General features: G+C 49.7%; 2 protein-coding genes across 2 annotated transcripts; one reads left to right on the forward strand and one right to left on the reverse strand.

The window, feature by feature from the left end:
- Nucleotides 1-3,121: 3,121 nt before the first annotated feature.
- ZBTB8B (zinc finger and BTB domain containing 8B) lies at nt 3,122-8,457 on the reverse strand. Its single transcript, XM_050910051.1, has 4 exons — nt 8,419-8,457; nt 7,210-8,182; nt 4,364-4,542; nt 3,122-4,033 (listed from the first exon to the last, which is right to left on the reverse strand). The coding sequence occupies exons 2-4, from the start codon at nt 8,153-8,155 to the stop codon at nt 3,716-3,718; spliced, it is 1,443 nt and encodes a 480-aa protein (XP_050766008.1). The 5' UTR covers nt 8,156-8,182; nt 8,419-8,457; the 3' UTR covers nt 3,122-3,715.
- A 134-nt stretch (nt 8,458-8,591) lies between these two features.
- On the forward strand, nt 8,592-14,538 carry BSDC1 (BSD domain containing 1). Its single transcript, XM_050910002.1, has 10 exons — nt 8,592-8,602; nt 8,830-8,890; nt 10,681-10,735; nt 11,134-11,249; nt 11,642-11,710; nt 11,921-12,002; nt 12,193-12,593; nt 12,630-12,732; nt 13,810-13,913; nt 14,433-14,538. Exons 1-10 carry the CDS (start codon nt 8,592-8,594, stop codon nt 14,463-14,465), a joined length of 1,035 nt encoding a protein of 344 aa, XP_050765959.1. The 3' UTR covers nt 14,466-14,538.
- Nucleotides 14,539-16,530: the final 1,992 nt, after the last annotated feature.

The following is a 16,530-nucleotide window of genomic DNA, read 5'->3' on the forward strand; positions in this document are numbered from 1 at the left end:
GCTTGCAAACTGTCTGTCACCAGAAATGGATATATTCATTTTTAATTCCCAGAAATTGAAATGTGAGCCTTAATCTAGACACTCTCAGGTTTCCTCAGTCAACTTTTAAACGGTAAAAAAAATCAAAGCAACCCTCTCAGAGAGTTTTATTTTCTAGACAATCAAAAAGCTCCAGAATGCTCCAAGATCCACAAATATAGTTAAGTCACTTCTACAAATAAGGTTCGGTTTATAAGAATTTGTCATTTAAACTAGACTAAAGGACTTCAGTTATGAAACTGCCTTACAAAACATCAGTAAATTAAATGACCACATTTGGAAGATTTACAAGGTCTTGCACCAAGAGGTTAAATGCGCTACGAATACCAGTGCAGCATGTATTCCTTTAGCGAAATACAGTGCAATTATGTGCAAAAGTACGTTAAAACGTATACTCCTAAACAAAGTCAATTACATAGAGCTAAGACTTTAAGATACGTAGTCTGCATGGCCTTTAAAAAACTTTGAGAAAGAGATTATATTAGAAATAACTTTCCTAAAAACATTATTTTTGATTCTTCATTAAGCACCATATGAATATTTTAAAACAGCTACATCATTTTCTCAAAGCTTGTAGAGGCTGGATCTGCAATGGAAGATTTCAGGAAAAACATCCAAAAACTAAGTGGAAAGCACAGCAAACAGATTTACGTGAACATCTGGTCACAAGAATGTGGATAAACTACATCCTCTTCTAAATACAAAGGCTGAAGGACTCCATTGAAAACAAAGCAGCACAATATGACAGTTCAACAGGAAACATCGATTTTGGTGGTCACTTTCAATCTGGAATGTGAACGGCGTACCCCCCACCCGCACCCCTTACCCAGCGTGACACAAACCTTAACACAGCTCCATTCTCTATGCACAAGACACACAAGAACAATCTCTAAGACCAAAGAAAGCAGGTTGAAGTAAAATCGCCGAAGGTCTCTGCAGTCATTCCTGCAGCTCTTACTACATACAGACTTTTGCAAGAGGTTAATTTTCCCTACTCTGAGTGTCTTCACAGTTTCAGAGTTAGCTAGCCCGCACCTCAGCACAGCTCAGCCGTCCGAGAAGCTAAATCTTCTGACAGTTTAATTGTGGTGCGCTAGCCAGAACCATGCTCAGCTGATATTCCATGTCTCGTGGCTTCTACCAATATTTACAATGAGGTGGCATCTTTATGCTAGAATGACCAGAAATTGGGATGCCTGGTCACTAAATACCATTTTGGATCCCTATTTACATTCTTACCCCACTTTCATTAGCAAGTTAGTCTCCCAACAAACACAGATAATCCGTGACTCTTTTTCAGGTGTTCTCACGTGCAGAAGTCCGTCCTTTATCAGATAAGCAGATATCAAAAAAATACCCTCTGATGTTGGATGGACTCAACAAAAATAGAGTAGTAGTCCAAAAGACTAGCCCTGGTAGGCTGGAGGTGGCATTTTCAAATGTGCTGGCAAGATTTACAAGCCCACGTTTTGCTCAGATTTTCAAAAGTGCTAAGGACCCAAAACGACAGCAGGATTTTCAAAGGAGCTCAGCTCCAAATCTGGCATCTACATGAGTTGTCTCTTTTATGGTCTTAATTTAGATGACTAAAATAGGGGCTATAGAGCCCTGAATTTTTTAAAGATCCTGTCCCAGTGAGATTTTTCTATGATGGTGTGTGTCACTATGATACCGTTCAGCTACTACGAACTCAAATTTACAGATGACCTGGAACAGGGACTACTGAAAGCTTATGCGACTTCAGTTACAGAAAATAATGTAGCATGTGATGCCAGTATCTTCTTGCGAAGGTGGCACTCATCAAGAACTTAGACCAGAACATTTCAAAACAAGTCTCTCTACGTTCTGCTGTTTTCAGGAATCACTAGCAAAGTGACTTCTTTAAAAAGAAGCTCGTCTGTTCTTCCCTCATCCTACCTGATCTGGCAATGAATTCTTAACTGCATTTGTAATATCAGAATCACCTCTCACAAGTAAACTGCGACATCACTGTAGGACTACTCTTTCACCGTACAATGAAGCAGATAGAGAAGCTGAATTGTTCTTTTTCAGTATGTAAAATAAAAACACAAGGTATGCAAAAAAAACCCCAAACACCTGGTTAAATCAGAGGGCTCTTTGTTTTTTAGGTTCCATCTAATGTTTGCCAAGTGTAAAGTCTTTACCCTAAAAACCTTGAGAAGGACTGTCTTGTTAAGTGGGAGGAACCGCTCATTCTTTGTCAGCCGTGTCTGTCTACAGGCTTCTGATCTAGCACTTACTCCAGCTAGAAAGACTCATACCGTTTGCCTTTTCATGAAACACTGACAAACAACCTAGTAAAGAAGCATTAACAGTCTTATTTCACAGTATATTTCAGTTTTGTCTCTTCATTGGGAAACAGTAGGTTACCCATAAGCAAACAGGCTTTCTGTTGGTGGTGCATTTTCTTCTAAAGCTTCCCAGCTTGATTTTTGATAGCTTATATCAACTGGAAAGGTAAAAAAATCTCACCTCCTTTGAAAGCCAACCTTCATCTATCCCAGCAAAGAAACATGAGGTCCACACTGAAGTTTTTTTAAAAAAAAAACCAAAAAACAGTACTTGGATAAATTCACACAACAACATAAACCATGAGAAAGATCACCAAAGACTAAAAGAAAATATAGTAAAAGAGAAAGAAAAGGATTTGCATACAAAGAAGCTAGTAAAAATGTCTGAGATTTCCTACCCAATTGCTTCAAAAAGGGTATTCAGAGCTGTTTTATATGCATAGCTCAGATATTTGTATTTAACCGCTCCTCAGCTACATCAACTGTGAATCTGGCTATTTAATCTACCAGAATCAGAATTCCCAAGTAACCTGATTGACAGCTTTTAACTTCTACTGTAAAAAGCTGAAGAAAATTGGGCAGTTCGCTTAGTCTAAACTGAGAGACCAGGACACTAGACACCATAATGTGTGCTTAATATTTCTTAAGCCAAGACTGCTAATGTCTAAACGACATTAAAGACACATCTGAAGATCTGTAGTCCGAGCTCTTGAGAGAGGAAGATGCAGTAAAAACAATTCAGAAAGAGAAGCTTGTTCTCTAAATACCTGCAATTAAGGACACATGAAATATATTTATTCTTACTGTCTATGCTTTCAGCAGCAGCATATTTTTGTTATCCTGGTTTGTCTGCCCTGGTTTCCAGGTCAAATCCAGTCTGAGCAAACACTTAAGGTTTACAATTTAGATAATACTGTCCTAATACAGAAGGATCACAACAGTTTAGAGAAGTCCAAGGTAATCAATGAAAACTACATTTCTTTTAATGTAATCTTCAGAGAGAAGACGGTGCCCCTTTCAGATCAGGGATTAAGGACCATGACAGCATTATTTGAAGAAACCTGTTATCAAAACAAAACAGAGATGTTCCACCTGCAAAATGAAAACTAGGAGGCAGAGACACCACTGGAAATTGCTCAAGTACAACCTCTGTGAACCTCAGACAGAAGATTCTTCACAGATTTCTGGTGCACAGCACTGAAAACTTAAAAGTATTAAAAATTCCAATCCTCCCCACTCTTCTATTAAAAAACGGAATAATAAAAACCAGCACAGTCTCACTAATTGGGCAAACACGCAGTTTTCTGTTGCAGACCAACCACTGTCAGGGAGACACTTTAAATGCTCCCACTCTCCTCTCACTGCTACATAAGTGTTTCTCGGTCTGATAAGCTCCTGTGGATTTCCTGCTTGTCATCACCATCGCCATCATCATCATCAGCCGGATCATTTTCCTCTCCGGACTCCACATATATGGGCCAATCGTTATCGGCATCGCCCTTCTCTTGGCCTTCTGATGAAGGTTCCATTAGGCTGAGGTTAATGGGCATCGAGTCCTCATGGGTAGTGGTCACGCAGGTGCAGCTATCGCACAAGCCAAAGCGTCGTAATCCTTGAGACAGGCTACTTGTGAATGTTCTCCTGCAACCTTTACAGATAATTGGCTTGTTTGATCGATGCACCTGAAGTTAAAAATAAAACACTATGGTAAAAAAGGCAATCTACCTCTTTGCTTTAGCTCTTTCTGGGGTGCTGGTTTGCATATACTCCTAGAAGAGAAAAACATCGACACTGAAGCTGAAGGGCAGATGATCCCGTCACATTCCCAGCGACAAAGATTTGGGGCTACATAAGTACTAATGAACCAAACATCAGGGGCTTACACTTATTATTAGAAAAGTTTCTCTCACATTGGCAACAATCATTTTGTCCAACATATTTTGGGAAATACGATGGGGAAATGCCAAAAACTTTAAAAAAATTTCCTGATAGATATAAGCTTTCAAACTTACACTTAAAGCGTGACTCCGAAGGTGTTCCTGCCGCGTGAAACGTTTCCCACACGTCTCACAGGGGTAGGGTCTCTCACCTGTGTGAGAGCGAATGTGCCGTTTTAGTATTCCTTTCTGTTTAGCCGTGTAGGGACAGAACGGACATTTGTGAAGCTTGATTGGCACAACTAACACATCACCTTTTGGAAAAAAAAACACAATGCATTAGATTAGGCAGTTCACCAGCGTTAGCTGTGTTGGCTTCTTATCCTCCTTGCTGCAAATCTGAGTCAAGATAATCGCACCTTCCGCTCTCTTTGTATTTGGCTTACCTGGAATTTCTGTAGGTCGTGCAATTTCAGAAGACATTCATGCAGCTGCAGATGATCAAGCCCCTTGAAAATCAGCCTGCCCATACTTACATAGCTGATACTCTAAGGGAGTTGGCTCACAACAGAAAAAACAAATTAATTTTATTTTAAGAAGCCATTTAATTAAGTGCCAAAAATTTGCTTTTAGTGCAGTGGGGTTTCTGCACTATCTCAGCCATAGAAAGTCTCCTACTTTCTTTTTTCTTTAAGATACCATTAGCGTTAAACAGCATTAGAATCTAAAATCTTTAACAGAAATTGCAGGTAGAAGTAGTGCAATGTTTCCCATGTGCTTTTATAAAGTGCACAAATTTAGATGTGGGGAACCCATATAAAAATATGAATGCTTGTTTCTACTGCCATTCACTTTAGCCTTTCTATTGGTAATAACAAGATGAAGGACTCCAATACATTCGCTGATGATATTGCTTTTACTTTTCCTAAAATCAAACTATAAGCACACAAGTAACATGTAATTTATGAAGTCAGATGCCAAAAGAGAGAATTAAATTTGAAGATCACATTTTACATAAACATGGGTATCGCCAAGTTTTTCAGTATCAGCCCAGATACGAGCTTCCTTTCCAGCATAAAGGTTGAGATGCTATACTAAAAGATTCGTTTTCCCTGTTGCAGGTACTGATTCAGGAAAGTGTTTGCATATCAAGCCTTGAGCTCTTTAATGGTTACACCAAAGTAGGTGAGGCTTGTACTAAGGTTTGCGTCTAGTATTAACGTGTGGCTATCAAGTGAAATTCCTCTCACCCCATTTTGGACCTTCACAAGGTATTGCTAATCCCTGCTGGACATTTAGAGCTCTGTTTAAAAAAAGAAAAGCAGTTCTTAGACCTGCCTTCCTTCCATTCCAGGCTCTCCAGAGGCACCTGTTTACCCTCCATCAGCTGTGAAGGGGACCAGGATGACTGGAACAGATGTGGACACTTGAAAGTAAGTGGTATTTATCTCATCTGCCAGCCTGAATGCATGAGAGAACCATTCTTTTGTCAGGACTTTGTGTTTCTCATTCCTGGTGTCTTGTGGAAATGCTAAGATAGCAGGACCACTAAAAGCTGAGAAGAGATACTTCCATTCTACTAAACGCTTTCGATGTTCAGTTTCAGCAGAAAAACATAACTGAATGCAAGGCTTTTTTTCCTCCCTCCTATTTAAAGCACATCTACCATTAACATTTCTAATACCTTGCCATAACACCTGATGTTCTCTCTCAAATTCTAGAAGCATTTCCCTTTTAGTGATTCATTAGCAGTCTGAAGATTTTAAGAGAAAAAAAAGTAAGCAAAGTTTGTGTGTTAGATGCTCTTGCCTCGCTACACGTCAAAAACCATAGGCATGATCTGGTGACAGCACTCCGTTCCGATTGTTCTGATAACTTTCGTCTTTTGGTGACTGTAAGACTAGATTTGTGATTTTATCAGATTCCTTATTTTAACGCAGTGAGAGATAATATTGGGTTTATTGGCTTTAAGGTCACACATGCGTGCTTGAGCTGGAAATGACATGAATGTAAGCTTGCTATCTAAAGTAGAATATTCAGTGAAAGATTTCCTCTCTGCTGCCCACACCATTATTGCATTTGTCACATCCTGAACAGCTATGGCACTTGCAGTGTTTGTCAGAGCCACCTCCCATCTCTGTAAGGCAGTTTGGATGAGGCAAGTTGTGTGCTAACATTACCGTAAGCAGATAAAATACGCAAATCCGTATTGTCCACTTCAGGAGAAATGCATGTGGACATGACCTTCTTCTTCTCCAGGTCCCTGACACTGCTGCTAGAAGATATTCCTGCCAGCGTGAGACATCCCGACAGGCGCTGGGCTTGGGAAAGCAGCGGAACCTCAGGTGACCACCAGCTGAAAAGCAAGTCTGCCTCTAGAGGTAAAAGTTAAGTCTCGTCTTTATGCAACACCACAGAGTTTAAAGCTTGCAGTGCTCTTAAAGAATTTCCAGGTATCACTCAGTATTGAATAAAACTGATTTCTGCCCTTTTGAAGTTCAAAGTAATAGCAAACCGACTATCATCCAGCAACCGATGCGCTGGCAGGAGCTCCAGTGGATTACGCTACTTCTGCTCTGTCAGGAGCTTCTACAGCAGATCCCTCTTGTGGCAGCTCAACTTATCTTTCTGATCGCTCTTCATAACACTAGCATGATGAGAGGAAGCTTCTTTTTAAAAACTCGCCTGCCATTCAACAAGGTCCCAAATGAGATTATTTATTAAAGCAGTGTCACCAACACCAAGCTCCAGGATCTGTTTCAACGAGACTGTAAAAGCTGTTAGAAATACTTACCTCCCAAATGCTGCACTGAATAAATGAGTACAGCTTTCTTTTCAAGTCCAGAACAATAGTTTATTTTGCTACGGCATAATATTCAGCAATATATTCCTGAACAAGAGCGAGAGTAACAAAGGAAGTCGCACAACTAAGCAGTTTCCTCCTCAATTATACAGACTACACCCCCCCGGAGTCCTCTCACCTGTGTCCTCACCATACCAGTCGCTGTGAATGTCCATCATGGAACTCATGGCTACCCCTGCATCCTCTGGCCTACCCTCAAAGCCCCGGACAAAGTGATGAACCACGTCATCCTTTCTCTGAGCTGAGCTGTTGCGCAACAGGGCCTCTAGGAATTGTTTCATATGATAGTTATTGCAGGCCAGGTCCATCGCCTGCCCGCTGTGCAGCCCCTCTTCCATCTGCTCGAGGGACAACGGAGTCGGATACTGCGGCAGCCGTTCACCCACTTCCACCTCTACTTCATCCGAGTCAAACTCTACTTTGGGTTCCACCCCCTTGGGCAGCGAAGAATTCACGTCGTCTGGAGAGTCGCTGCTTACGGGGTCTCTGACCACAAGCTCCAGGGGATGGCAGCTGCTGCATTCACCACAGGGAGGATCCCTCTGGCAATCCGAAATCCTTTCCTTTTCCTGCAGGGAAGAGACAGAGGCAGAGCACTGGCTCTTTGAGCTGTACGAGGTGCCCTCTCTCGCAGAGCTAGCGCTCCCACTATCAGCCTGATAGAAAGCAGCTTCTCTCTCTATTTTCCTGCAAATATCTAACGATGACCTTATATACGTTTTGCAGAAGTTGACCACATCGGTCATCTGCAAATAGCTAGCCGCAGACATCACCTCAATAACATTTTCCCCACAGAGATCTAGCTTCCCGGAATAAAGGAAATCGAGGATGATGGAGAAGGCCTCCGAGGTGACAATGTCCAGAGAGGCGGTGCTGTGGCGTCCGCTGTCTTGGATGTAGTGAATCAGCAGGGCTCGGAAATAGCCGCTGTTGGCGAACAAAATGTTTTTGTGGGCTTTGAAGATCCTCCCCTCCACGATAATGCTGCAGTCGCAGAAGAAGTCCCTCTTGCGTTGCTCGTTGAGCTCTCCCAAAAGCTTGGTGTAGTACGACTGCATCTCCATGGCTCCCGCCGCCGCCGCCTCTGCTCGCTGCCAGAGTCAACGAGAAGGCACCGTCAGCAGGACGGCTCCCGCCCAGCTCCCGGGGACCCGCCGCCGCCGCCTCCCGCGGGTAACCCGCCGCCGCGCAGACCCCCCCCCCCCGGCCCTTCCCCACCCCCGGGAGGCATCACCGCTGCACCAAGGTTCTTCCTTCCCGATACCGGGCGTCCCCCGGAACGCGTCCGCGTCCCCGCCCTCCGCCCCGAGGGCCGCTCGCCCCTCACCTCCTCCGCTGCCGCCGGCCGCCCGGTCGCTCCCGCCCGGCCGCCGTACCGCCGGCCGTCCTCCCGGCAGGAGGAGGAGGAGGAAGTGACGTTGGTGGGGAGTCATGGCCCCCACGTAGGCGGGGCCGGCGGGGTGAGGGGTCGGTAAATATTGGTGACGTCAGGCCGCCAAGATGGCGGAGGGGTGAGTTCGGTATCGCGGAGGGGGCGGCCGGGCCGGGGCTGGGGGGGTGGCGGCGGGGAACGGGCCGGGTCCAGGCCCAGGCCCGGGGCGGTGGGAGAGGGGCAGGCCTCGGGAGGGCGGCGCGGTGGGGCCCGGGCAGCGGGTCGGGTCAGGCGGGGGAGCGGGCTGGGCGCGGGGCAGGGCCGTGGCGGGGCTGGGGTCTGCCTGACGCGCCTCTCCCGTGGCAGGGAGGACGCGGGCTGGTGGCGGAGCTGGCTGCAGCAGAGCTACCAAGCCGTCAAGGAGAAGGTAGGAGGCGGCGGGTCGGGCCTGTGGGGCGGCCCCGGGACCCGCTGCCCCCGGGGGTCGGTGGGCTGAGGGAGCCGCGGCGCTGGCCGGGTCCCTGCGAGCGCTGCTCCGCGCTCCCTGCGGGCTGCGGCGCCGGCTGGGCTGTAGCTGCAACAGTGGCTTTGTCAGCAACGGCTCTCATGCCTTCTGAGCCTGGCCTTAGTGACTGCCTGATGCCCAGCGAGGGTGTGCGGGTGTAGCACAGCCCGTGATCCCGGGAAGGGGACCTAGGTACGCGTAGAGGGGGTTCGGATGTATTTGTTACAACTCTGGGAGCCAGGGACCTGACCGCTGCGCTGGGATCTTACGGCTCAGCGGAGCAGCGTTGGGCTCTGTTGATGTGAAAATCACCACTTGAGCAGGGAGGGCATGTGCTTGCAGCATCGCTTTCTGATGTGTAATTTCCTGCCTGTGACAGCATTGCTTATGTTAATTATATACAAAACTCAGAACAAGGCTTTTCCTAACCTGTCTTTTTCCATTCTTAGCTTAAAAAAACCCCCACTGTAACGTGTTTTGGGCATAGCTGTTTCCCGTTTTTATTCTGGTTATTATGGTCTTACCTATTGCACAAGTTGGGGTAAGGGCTCAGCTGGGTTAAAGGCTCTTGCACTTTAATCTTTGTAATGTGCCAGGTGTTCCCAGAGTGACCGTGGCTTTGTTGGAGAGCAAAAAGATTACACAATATATCTGTCGTCTTCTTACAGTCCACAGAAGCTTTGGAATTCATGAAACGGGACCTGGCTGAGTTCACTCAAGTAGTGCAGCATGACACAGCCTGCACTATCGCTGCTACAGCCAGCGTGGTCAAGGACAAGCTGGCAGTGAGTATAGCAGTAAGAGAGCTGGGATTCTTCTTGCAGAAAGCAAAGCGGGGGTGAATAGGAGGTACCTGCCTCTAAGGACACGATCCTCTGAACAAACCCCAACGTGTAACCGTGAGCTTCAGGTTTCAGACTTTCTCCCCAATGCCTGTTTGGTGCTGAGCACTGTGTGGGATTTCCTTGCTGTAGTGGTGAGGAACCTCTGGAGATGAGCAGAGAAAGGCTCCCTGTGCTTTCTGTCTCCCTGTGTTCTGTGTAGGTGGGATACTGGCAGTGTCACTGTAGTATGACATCGGATCTTCACACAAGCTGTCAGCCTTAGCCCTGCACAGCTGCCGCTGTGGCAGTCTGACCCCCAAACCAGCCAGTCCCTGAACCTGGCTGTGTCCTTCCCCGCAAAGCCTAGGCTCAGTTCCCCACAAACCTGTTACAAGGCTGGCCTGCCCCACTGCCACCTGAGGCTAGTGCTTGCCACCACACCCTTCTCCTAGGCCAGCCCTGGCTGGACAATCGCCTCATTAGCACTTTTTTGTAGGGAGAGACATTCTGCTTCCTTGAAGGAACCTATCCAGAAAAGACTGAGACTTGTTCTGCTGCTGCAGGCGCTATTACTTACACTGTGCTGCTTTTTCTCTTCAAGAGGGCAGAAGCTTCCTCAGGTGCGACTGAAAAGGTGAGGAAAGGGCTCTCTGACTTCCTGGGTGTCATCTCGGACACATTTGCTCCCTCGCCGGATAAGACCATTGACTGCGATGTCATAACACTGATGGCAACACCCACAGGTACCACGGAGCCCTATGACAGTGCCAAGGTGAGTGCCCGTTCCCGGAGCTTCTTTCTGGGATGTGGAGTCCCGAGCCCTGTCCTCTCGGGGCTCTGCTGCTGCCCCTCCGCTAACAGCTCTGCCCTGTGTGCCTTCTCCTCTAGGCTCGCCTCTACAGCCTCCAGTCAGACCCAGCCACCTACTGCAACGAACCTGATGGTACGGGGGGCTCGGCGGTGCTGCTGAGCCAAGCTGGCCCTTGCGTGGGGTCTGTGGGCTGTCCTGAATTGCCCAGAGCCTTTCGCCAGCGGGCCTGCTGGCTTGACTGTAGATGGGGTCACTGTTTATGGAGAGATGTGTCTGTTGCATTGGGGACTAGCTTAGATTGAGAGTTTGCTGGGCCAGTTTAAACTGCTGCTACAGCTAGCGCTATGCGGCCTTGTGCTGGCAGAGGATGCACGACATTGAGTGGGCTCAGAGACCCGTGTCTGCCTCCTTCTTTGCCCCTTGCTCACCCCAGCTGGTCTGGTCTGTAGCATCTTTCCAATGAAACTTCCCAAAACTGTTCCTGCCTTGTTTGTGCCAAGGACTGTTATCTCTGTGCTTGTCCTGTACAGGCCCTGCTGAGCTCCTTGAGGCCTGGCTCTCTCAGTTTAACCTAGAGGAGAAGAAAGGGGAGATCGCGGAGCTGCTGGCAACCAGCCCTTCCATCCGGGCTCTCTACACCAAAATGGTAAGGCCCTGCCTGGCTCCTGTAGTGGGCAACTTCTGACTTGGGGTATGGTGCAGGGAAGCCCTGAGCTGCTTGGGCCCCGGAGCTGGTTGTAGAAAGGACTGTGGTTGCATGGTAAACTGGCATAGGGATGTCAGGCAGCATGTGTATTCTTCTTCCCTGCTTGTTTATCACGGGCCTGGAGCAGAAGTTCCTCTGTAGCTATCGAGTGTGTGTCGGAGCATCTGCCCATGTGTACCTGAGGCTTGGTCCCAAGTCTCTGCACCTGAAAATGCAGGTGCCTTACGCAGGTTACGAGGGTAGCTGCAAGGCTCGGGAGGAGAGAGGAGCCAGGCAGCAACCGCAGCCCTCCCTCTGAAGTGACTCATCGCATTTCCCGTGTCGCTCTCCAGGTCCCTGTGGCTGTTTCCCATTCTGAATTCTGGCAGCGCTACTTCTATAAAGTGCATCGCCTGGAGCAGGTAGGTCAGGAGGTGGGTGTCTCCCCCAGTGGGTGGGCACTCCAGCCAAGGAGCTCTCTAATGCAGACCAAAGAGGTAGAAGGTGCTTTTTCCTGGAAAAGCAGGGATCTGGGCTGCCTTGTCTGTGTCCTTGTTGTCACTGACGCTGAGATGCCTGGGGGAAGAAAGGACTGGGGACGTGAGTCACTGCTGACATTGAATTCCTTGCAGGATGAAGCCCGGAGGGAGGCTCTGAAGCAGCGAGCGGAGCAGAGCATTCACCAAGAGGAGCCAGGCTGGGAAGAGGATGAAGGTGGGTCAGATGGTTGGGGATCTGCGGGAGGGCTCGTGCAGACCTCGGCAGGTCTCAGTTAGAGAGGGTGGTGGCTCCTCCTCGCTCCCACAAATTCAGCTCCCAGCCCAGCTGCAGCCAACCCTGCTGCACTGTCAGCTGCTGCTGCGCTTGCTGAAATATCTCTCGCTTCTCTTCTGCCTTCCTACAGAGGAGTTCTTGGGGATGTCACCCCTGCCTTGTGCAAACGTGAAATTTCCAGAAGCAGCAGAGAAAGAATCTGCCCCTGCAGCCCTGGAGGGAAGCCACCTCACTGCTCACAAGGGACCCTCAGAGGAAAGCTGGGCCGTCCTCCCTCCGGAGCCGGCCCCAGCAGAGGGGAGCCCCTCTGAGAGCAGTGAGAGCATCTCCCTTGTGACTCAGATTGCAAACCCTGCCTCTGTGCCTGCTGCGCAGCTACAGACTGGAGCACAACCAGCTGGGACCGGAGACCTCTCCCAGAGGCTGCTGGAGGCCACCTCGGAAGAGCAGAGCTCCCTGCCAAAGCCCCCAGAACCTGGTCATCCTTCTGCACCTGCCCGGGAGTCAGCAGCATCCTCAGAGCAAGCGGCTGTTACAGAGCTCAAAGAGGTGGAGAGCAAAGCCCAGGGCAGGACAGAGACTCTGAAAGAGGAAGGACCGACAGATCTACGAGTCTTTGAGCTGAACTCGGATAGTGGGAAATCCACTCCCTCCAACAACGGCAAGAAAGGTGCGTGTATGGGGCCAGCACAGGGCCTGGAAACCTGCTGGAGGTGGCAGCTTTTGGGGAAAGGGCCTGATTTTGTGATGGTGGAGGAGGAGGACAGAGGTTTTGCCAAAATCACCCAGGAAGGTTAGATCTAAGGCCGAAACTGAAGCGGAAGCAACTCCTTGTGCTGTTGGGCAGGGTCAAGTGTGTCACATCAGATGGTGACAATCTGCTCTCAGCAGGCGGCTGGGCCAGTGCCGCAGCTGGCTCTGGCCTGAGCCCTCTCCTGAGCCCCGTTCCTGTGCTCCCTCAGGAGAACGGAGGGCGAGACTCCTCCAGGACCCTGACTAGGGACGTGTTGCAGCTCTGGCTGACACTATTTACAAACCTTTTATTGCAGGGGATACCACCTTTAGCAAAGTCTGCTGCAGGTCTCCCAGAATAATGGTTATGTTGGTTATAGGATTATAAAGACACTGGAAGCAACCCAAGATCCAGCAAGGGGACCAAGTATCATGAACTGGGTCTGTGAGCAGAATGAAATTAGACAAGAAGTCAAAAGTCTGCTGGCTGAACAGAGTAGGCCTTTGGTCCCTGGCCTGCTGGGTGCCAGGGCAAGGCTGTGGTCTGTGTAGGGAATGTGGTGTTTCCTTCCCTCTGCATGTCACCCCTAGGAGTGTCCCTGCTGCTCCTCTGCCTCAGGAGGTTGTTCTTTCTGTTGGGCACTATGACAGTTCCCATATCTAAGCCACTCCTGTCGTTCCTTATCTGTTGTATTTTCTGTGTGACTGAAACGTGACACATCCTAGTTCTCCCAGGCCAGAGGAGAACATGTTTCAGCGTTCACCTCTCCCACTTGTTCTGAACCAGCCCTTGCTGTGAGGGAAGTGCGGTTCAGTCCATCCTGTCTCTGTTAGCGAGCTGACAGCCTGGTGTTGGGAATGGGGAGGATTTCTCTCCTTGGGCAGGCTGCAGTAAATCTGAGCCTCACGAATGCCAGGGTTTTGTGGGCCTGCTTGGGCAGCTGTGTGCTTTGGCCAGAGCCTCTGGAGAGCACGTGCAGCTCTGATGGCTCAGTCGTGATGTTTGTGGTTACAGGCTCCAGCACTGATATCAGTGAGGACTGGGAAAAGGACTTTGATTTGGACATGACTGAAGAGGAGGTGCAGCTGGCGCTCTCGAAGGTGGAAGTGTCTGGGGAGGTGAGTCGAGGGGAGGTGCTCACTCAAATAGGCAAGAAGGTTGCTCCCAGGAACCATCAGCAACGCCTTGGGGTGATGCTGCGTGAGCTCTGCCGTTGCTGGGTGCTTCCCCTGGGAGGCGGAGAGAGACTGCAGTGCCTCAGAGCAAGAGGGCGAATCCCTCGGCTTGAGCTCCGCTTCCAGCCCCTGTGCTGGAGCCAGGGCTGTGCAGCACATCGCAGCGAGGTGTGGCTGCTGCTGGCCTGGAAGGGCAGCGCTGCAGCAGGCAGCTGCCTGCCTAGAGCAGCTCGCAGGAGGCTTCTCAAAGGCGTGACTCCCTCTTTGAGGACGTGCTTAAAGAGGGATGAGTGTGCAAGTTCCCCAAGGGGAACAGAGCAAGCAAATCCCTGTTGTGAGGGTGTGGGAGCGTGAGGATATGTCAGGCTTTGTGCTGAGTCAGGTGCCCTGGGCGGGAGGATCTGCTCACAGATGGCTGTTGAGTTACAGAAACAAACTGAGGGATGTTACTCTTGTTTGCAGCTGGAAGATGAAGAATGGGAAGACTGGGAATAAAGCGACTGCTTCCAGTGTGTGTCACAGGCTCATTTCCACCATCGAATGTGAATTAAATCAGGGACCGGCTGTTCCTTTGTGTGTAACTGTGCTGGGGATTGCAGTTCCAGGCTGGAGGAGTTTCATTCCTGCTAAATCCTGTGGGCAACTCAAGTGACTCCTTCAGACCTGGAGGAGGAGGAAGCAGGAGTTCACTCGTACACTTAGCTGCTAGGGAGCCCATCTTCTCAGTAGGTCCTAGAGACTGGCCAAGCCAAAACCGACTGCCCCGAAAGTGTCGGGTAGAGGCAGATGCGACGCAGTGAGGGGTCCCCGGGGCGAGCTGGGCACTCGGACACCTAGCAGGATTGCTTGGTGCCGCCAGACTGCCAGCTGGCTGATTGTTTGCTTGTGTGCGCGCGCGTAACCTACAGTACAGCAGTTCAAAGGCTCTCGGATGCAAGCTGTGCCTGCTCGCTCGCTGCTCGGCGCTGCTGGCCAGGCCATCCCTGGAGAAAGCCCCCGTGCAGGGAATGGCCGGGAGCTGGAGATGCTGCTGTAGAAGCCCCTTCTGCTGTGCCGCTCGTTGCTGCGAAGAAAGGCAGTTGGCTTGTGGCTTTGACCCAAAGCTGGGCCATGCTGAAAGGAGCCAAACTCCCTGCCCAACCCTGAGCTTCTGCCTGGCTTTTCATCTTGGAAGCTTTTTCTAATGGAAACTCCCGTTTCCTGCTGCAAGAGCAGCAGCTCCTCTAAGAGCCGAGGCCTGCTGCTTCCCCCTTTGCAGCTGCACTGCCTTCCTCTGCTGGGTTTTGTGTACTTCTAGTTAAATTCTCCAAGCAAAGTACTTGTGGCTTGCTCTTACTTGAGCCCTTCGGGGCAAGCAGTGATTTGGGTCACCCTGGGAGCAGAACTCCTCTGTTGTGGTGCCCAGTTCAGCCCTTGCAAAGCCCCAGTCTGGCCCAGTGACCACTTTAACCTCTGCCTTGGCACCGAGGCTCAGCCCTTCCCTCTCCCAGCCCGGGGGGAGGCAGAAGTGCCCGAGCACGGGTGGTACCACTTGGCTGAGGCTGTGTCTGTCCGCTCCTCTGGCTCCCCTCGTGTCCCACCCGCGCCAGGCCTCACGGCCACCAGGGTCACGAGCTTTCCTGTGCTCACTTGGGTTCCTTCGCTTAAGCCCCCTGTGACTGCTTGCAATGCTTCCGTCGGACCCACGGCCTCTCTTTTTGGGGCGGTTCCCTTCTAATGTCACGAGATGCTCCTCGGTGGATGTTGCTAATACACAGTTATCGTAAAGGGACAGAGCCCTGGCTGCTGTCTCTGGCCTTTCGGGTGGTGGTTTTATACGTGCTGCCTTTGTCCTTCTGCCCCTTCCAGGGCTGCCTCATTGGAGCTGTGGGTTTCCTTCTGGTTTCGGATAGCTAGGTTTGGTTAACCTAGGTGCACTTGGAAGAGTTGGGGTTTGGGGTTTGTTTTGGGTTTTTTTTCCCCTCTCCTTTGGAGAGATTCTCGATTGCAGCTGCCCACACGGGTGGATTGGTGGCAGCGGTGACTTTAGGCACTTACACGAGAGCATGTCTGTCCTGCAAAACCCACGAGGGCCGGGGACTGAGCTACAACTCTGCTCCCGCTTGGTGCACGGTGGGCCCAGCAGAGCCTCTGAAAAGTGCTGCAGCCTCACCCTGTCCTGGGCTCAAATTTAGCTGTAGCAGGAAAACCTGTTGTGGGGAGGTGACACCAGTGGGGGTGTCAGGGTGGGGGGCTCGGGGCTGTGTTCCCTCGGGGTTTGATGGCATGAGTCGCGGCTGGATCCCTGGGCCTGCAGCAGAGCTCTGAGGGTGCAGTGCTCTCATCTGTGTCACTTTTTTTTTTTTTTCTCTCCTTCTTTAGTCAAATTAACCATTTGGTTGTCTGTGCAATATTCTCTGTTCTGAACTATTCCTGCATCTCCCTGAGCCTTTTCTAGCTGGGGTGAAAACCAGGAACAATTCTAACAGCTGGTAGTTTTGTAACGATGACTTTCTCCAAACCTTTTACAGACTTGCAGTTAACAGCAATTAAAGGAATTCTACAGACTCTCTGCCTGTGT

This window comes from Gymnogyps californianus, chromosome 22, assembly GCF_018139145.2.
Source record: "Gymnogyps californianus isolate 813 chromosome 22, ASM1813914v2, whole genome shotgun sequence".
NCBI lineage: Eukaryota > Metazoa > Chordata > Aves > Accipitriformes > Cathartidae > Gymnogyps > Gymnogyps californianus.

What these genes read in the sequence shown, in the direction of transcription:
- ZBTB8B (XM_050910051.1), bottom strand. Translation starts at nt 8,155, where the DNA reads ATGGAGATGCAGTCGTACTACACCAAGCTTTTGGGAGAGCTCAACGAG. An exon ending in CTGGTATGGTGAGGACACAG is followed by an intron (nt 4,543 to 7,209) that starts GTGAGAGGACTC and finishes TTTTTCCAAAAG; the next exon opens with GTGATGTGTTAGTTGTGCCA. An exon ending in TTCGGAGTCACGCTTTAAGT is followed by an intron (nt 4,034 to 4,363) that starts GTAAGTTTGAAA and finishes TTTTAACTTCAG; the next exon opens with GTGCATCGATCAAACAAGCC.
- BSDC1 (XM_050910002.1), top strand. An exon ending in AAGTGCATCGCCTGGAGCAG is followed by an intron (nt 11,711 to 11,920) that starts GTAGGTCAGGAG and finishes AATTCCTTGCAG; the next exon opens with GATGAAGCCCGGAGGGAGGC. An exon ending in AGGCTGGGAAGAGGATGAAG is followed by an intron (nt 12,003 to 12,192) that starts GTGGGTCAGATG and finishes GCCTTCCTACAG; the next exon opens with AGGAGTTCTTGGGGATGTCA.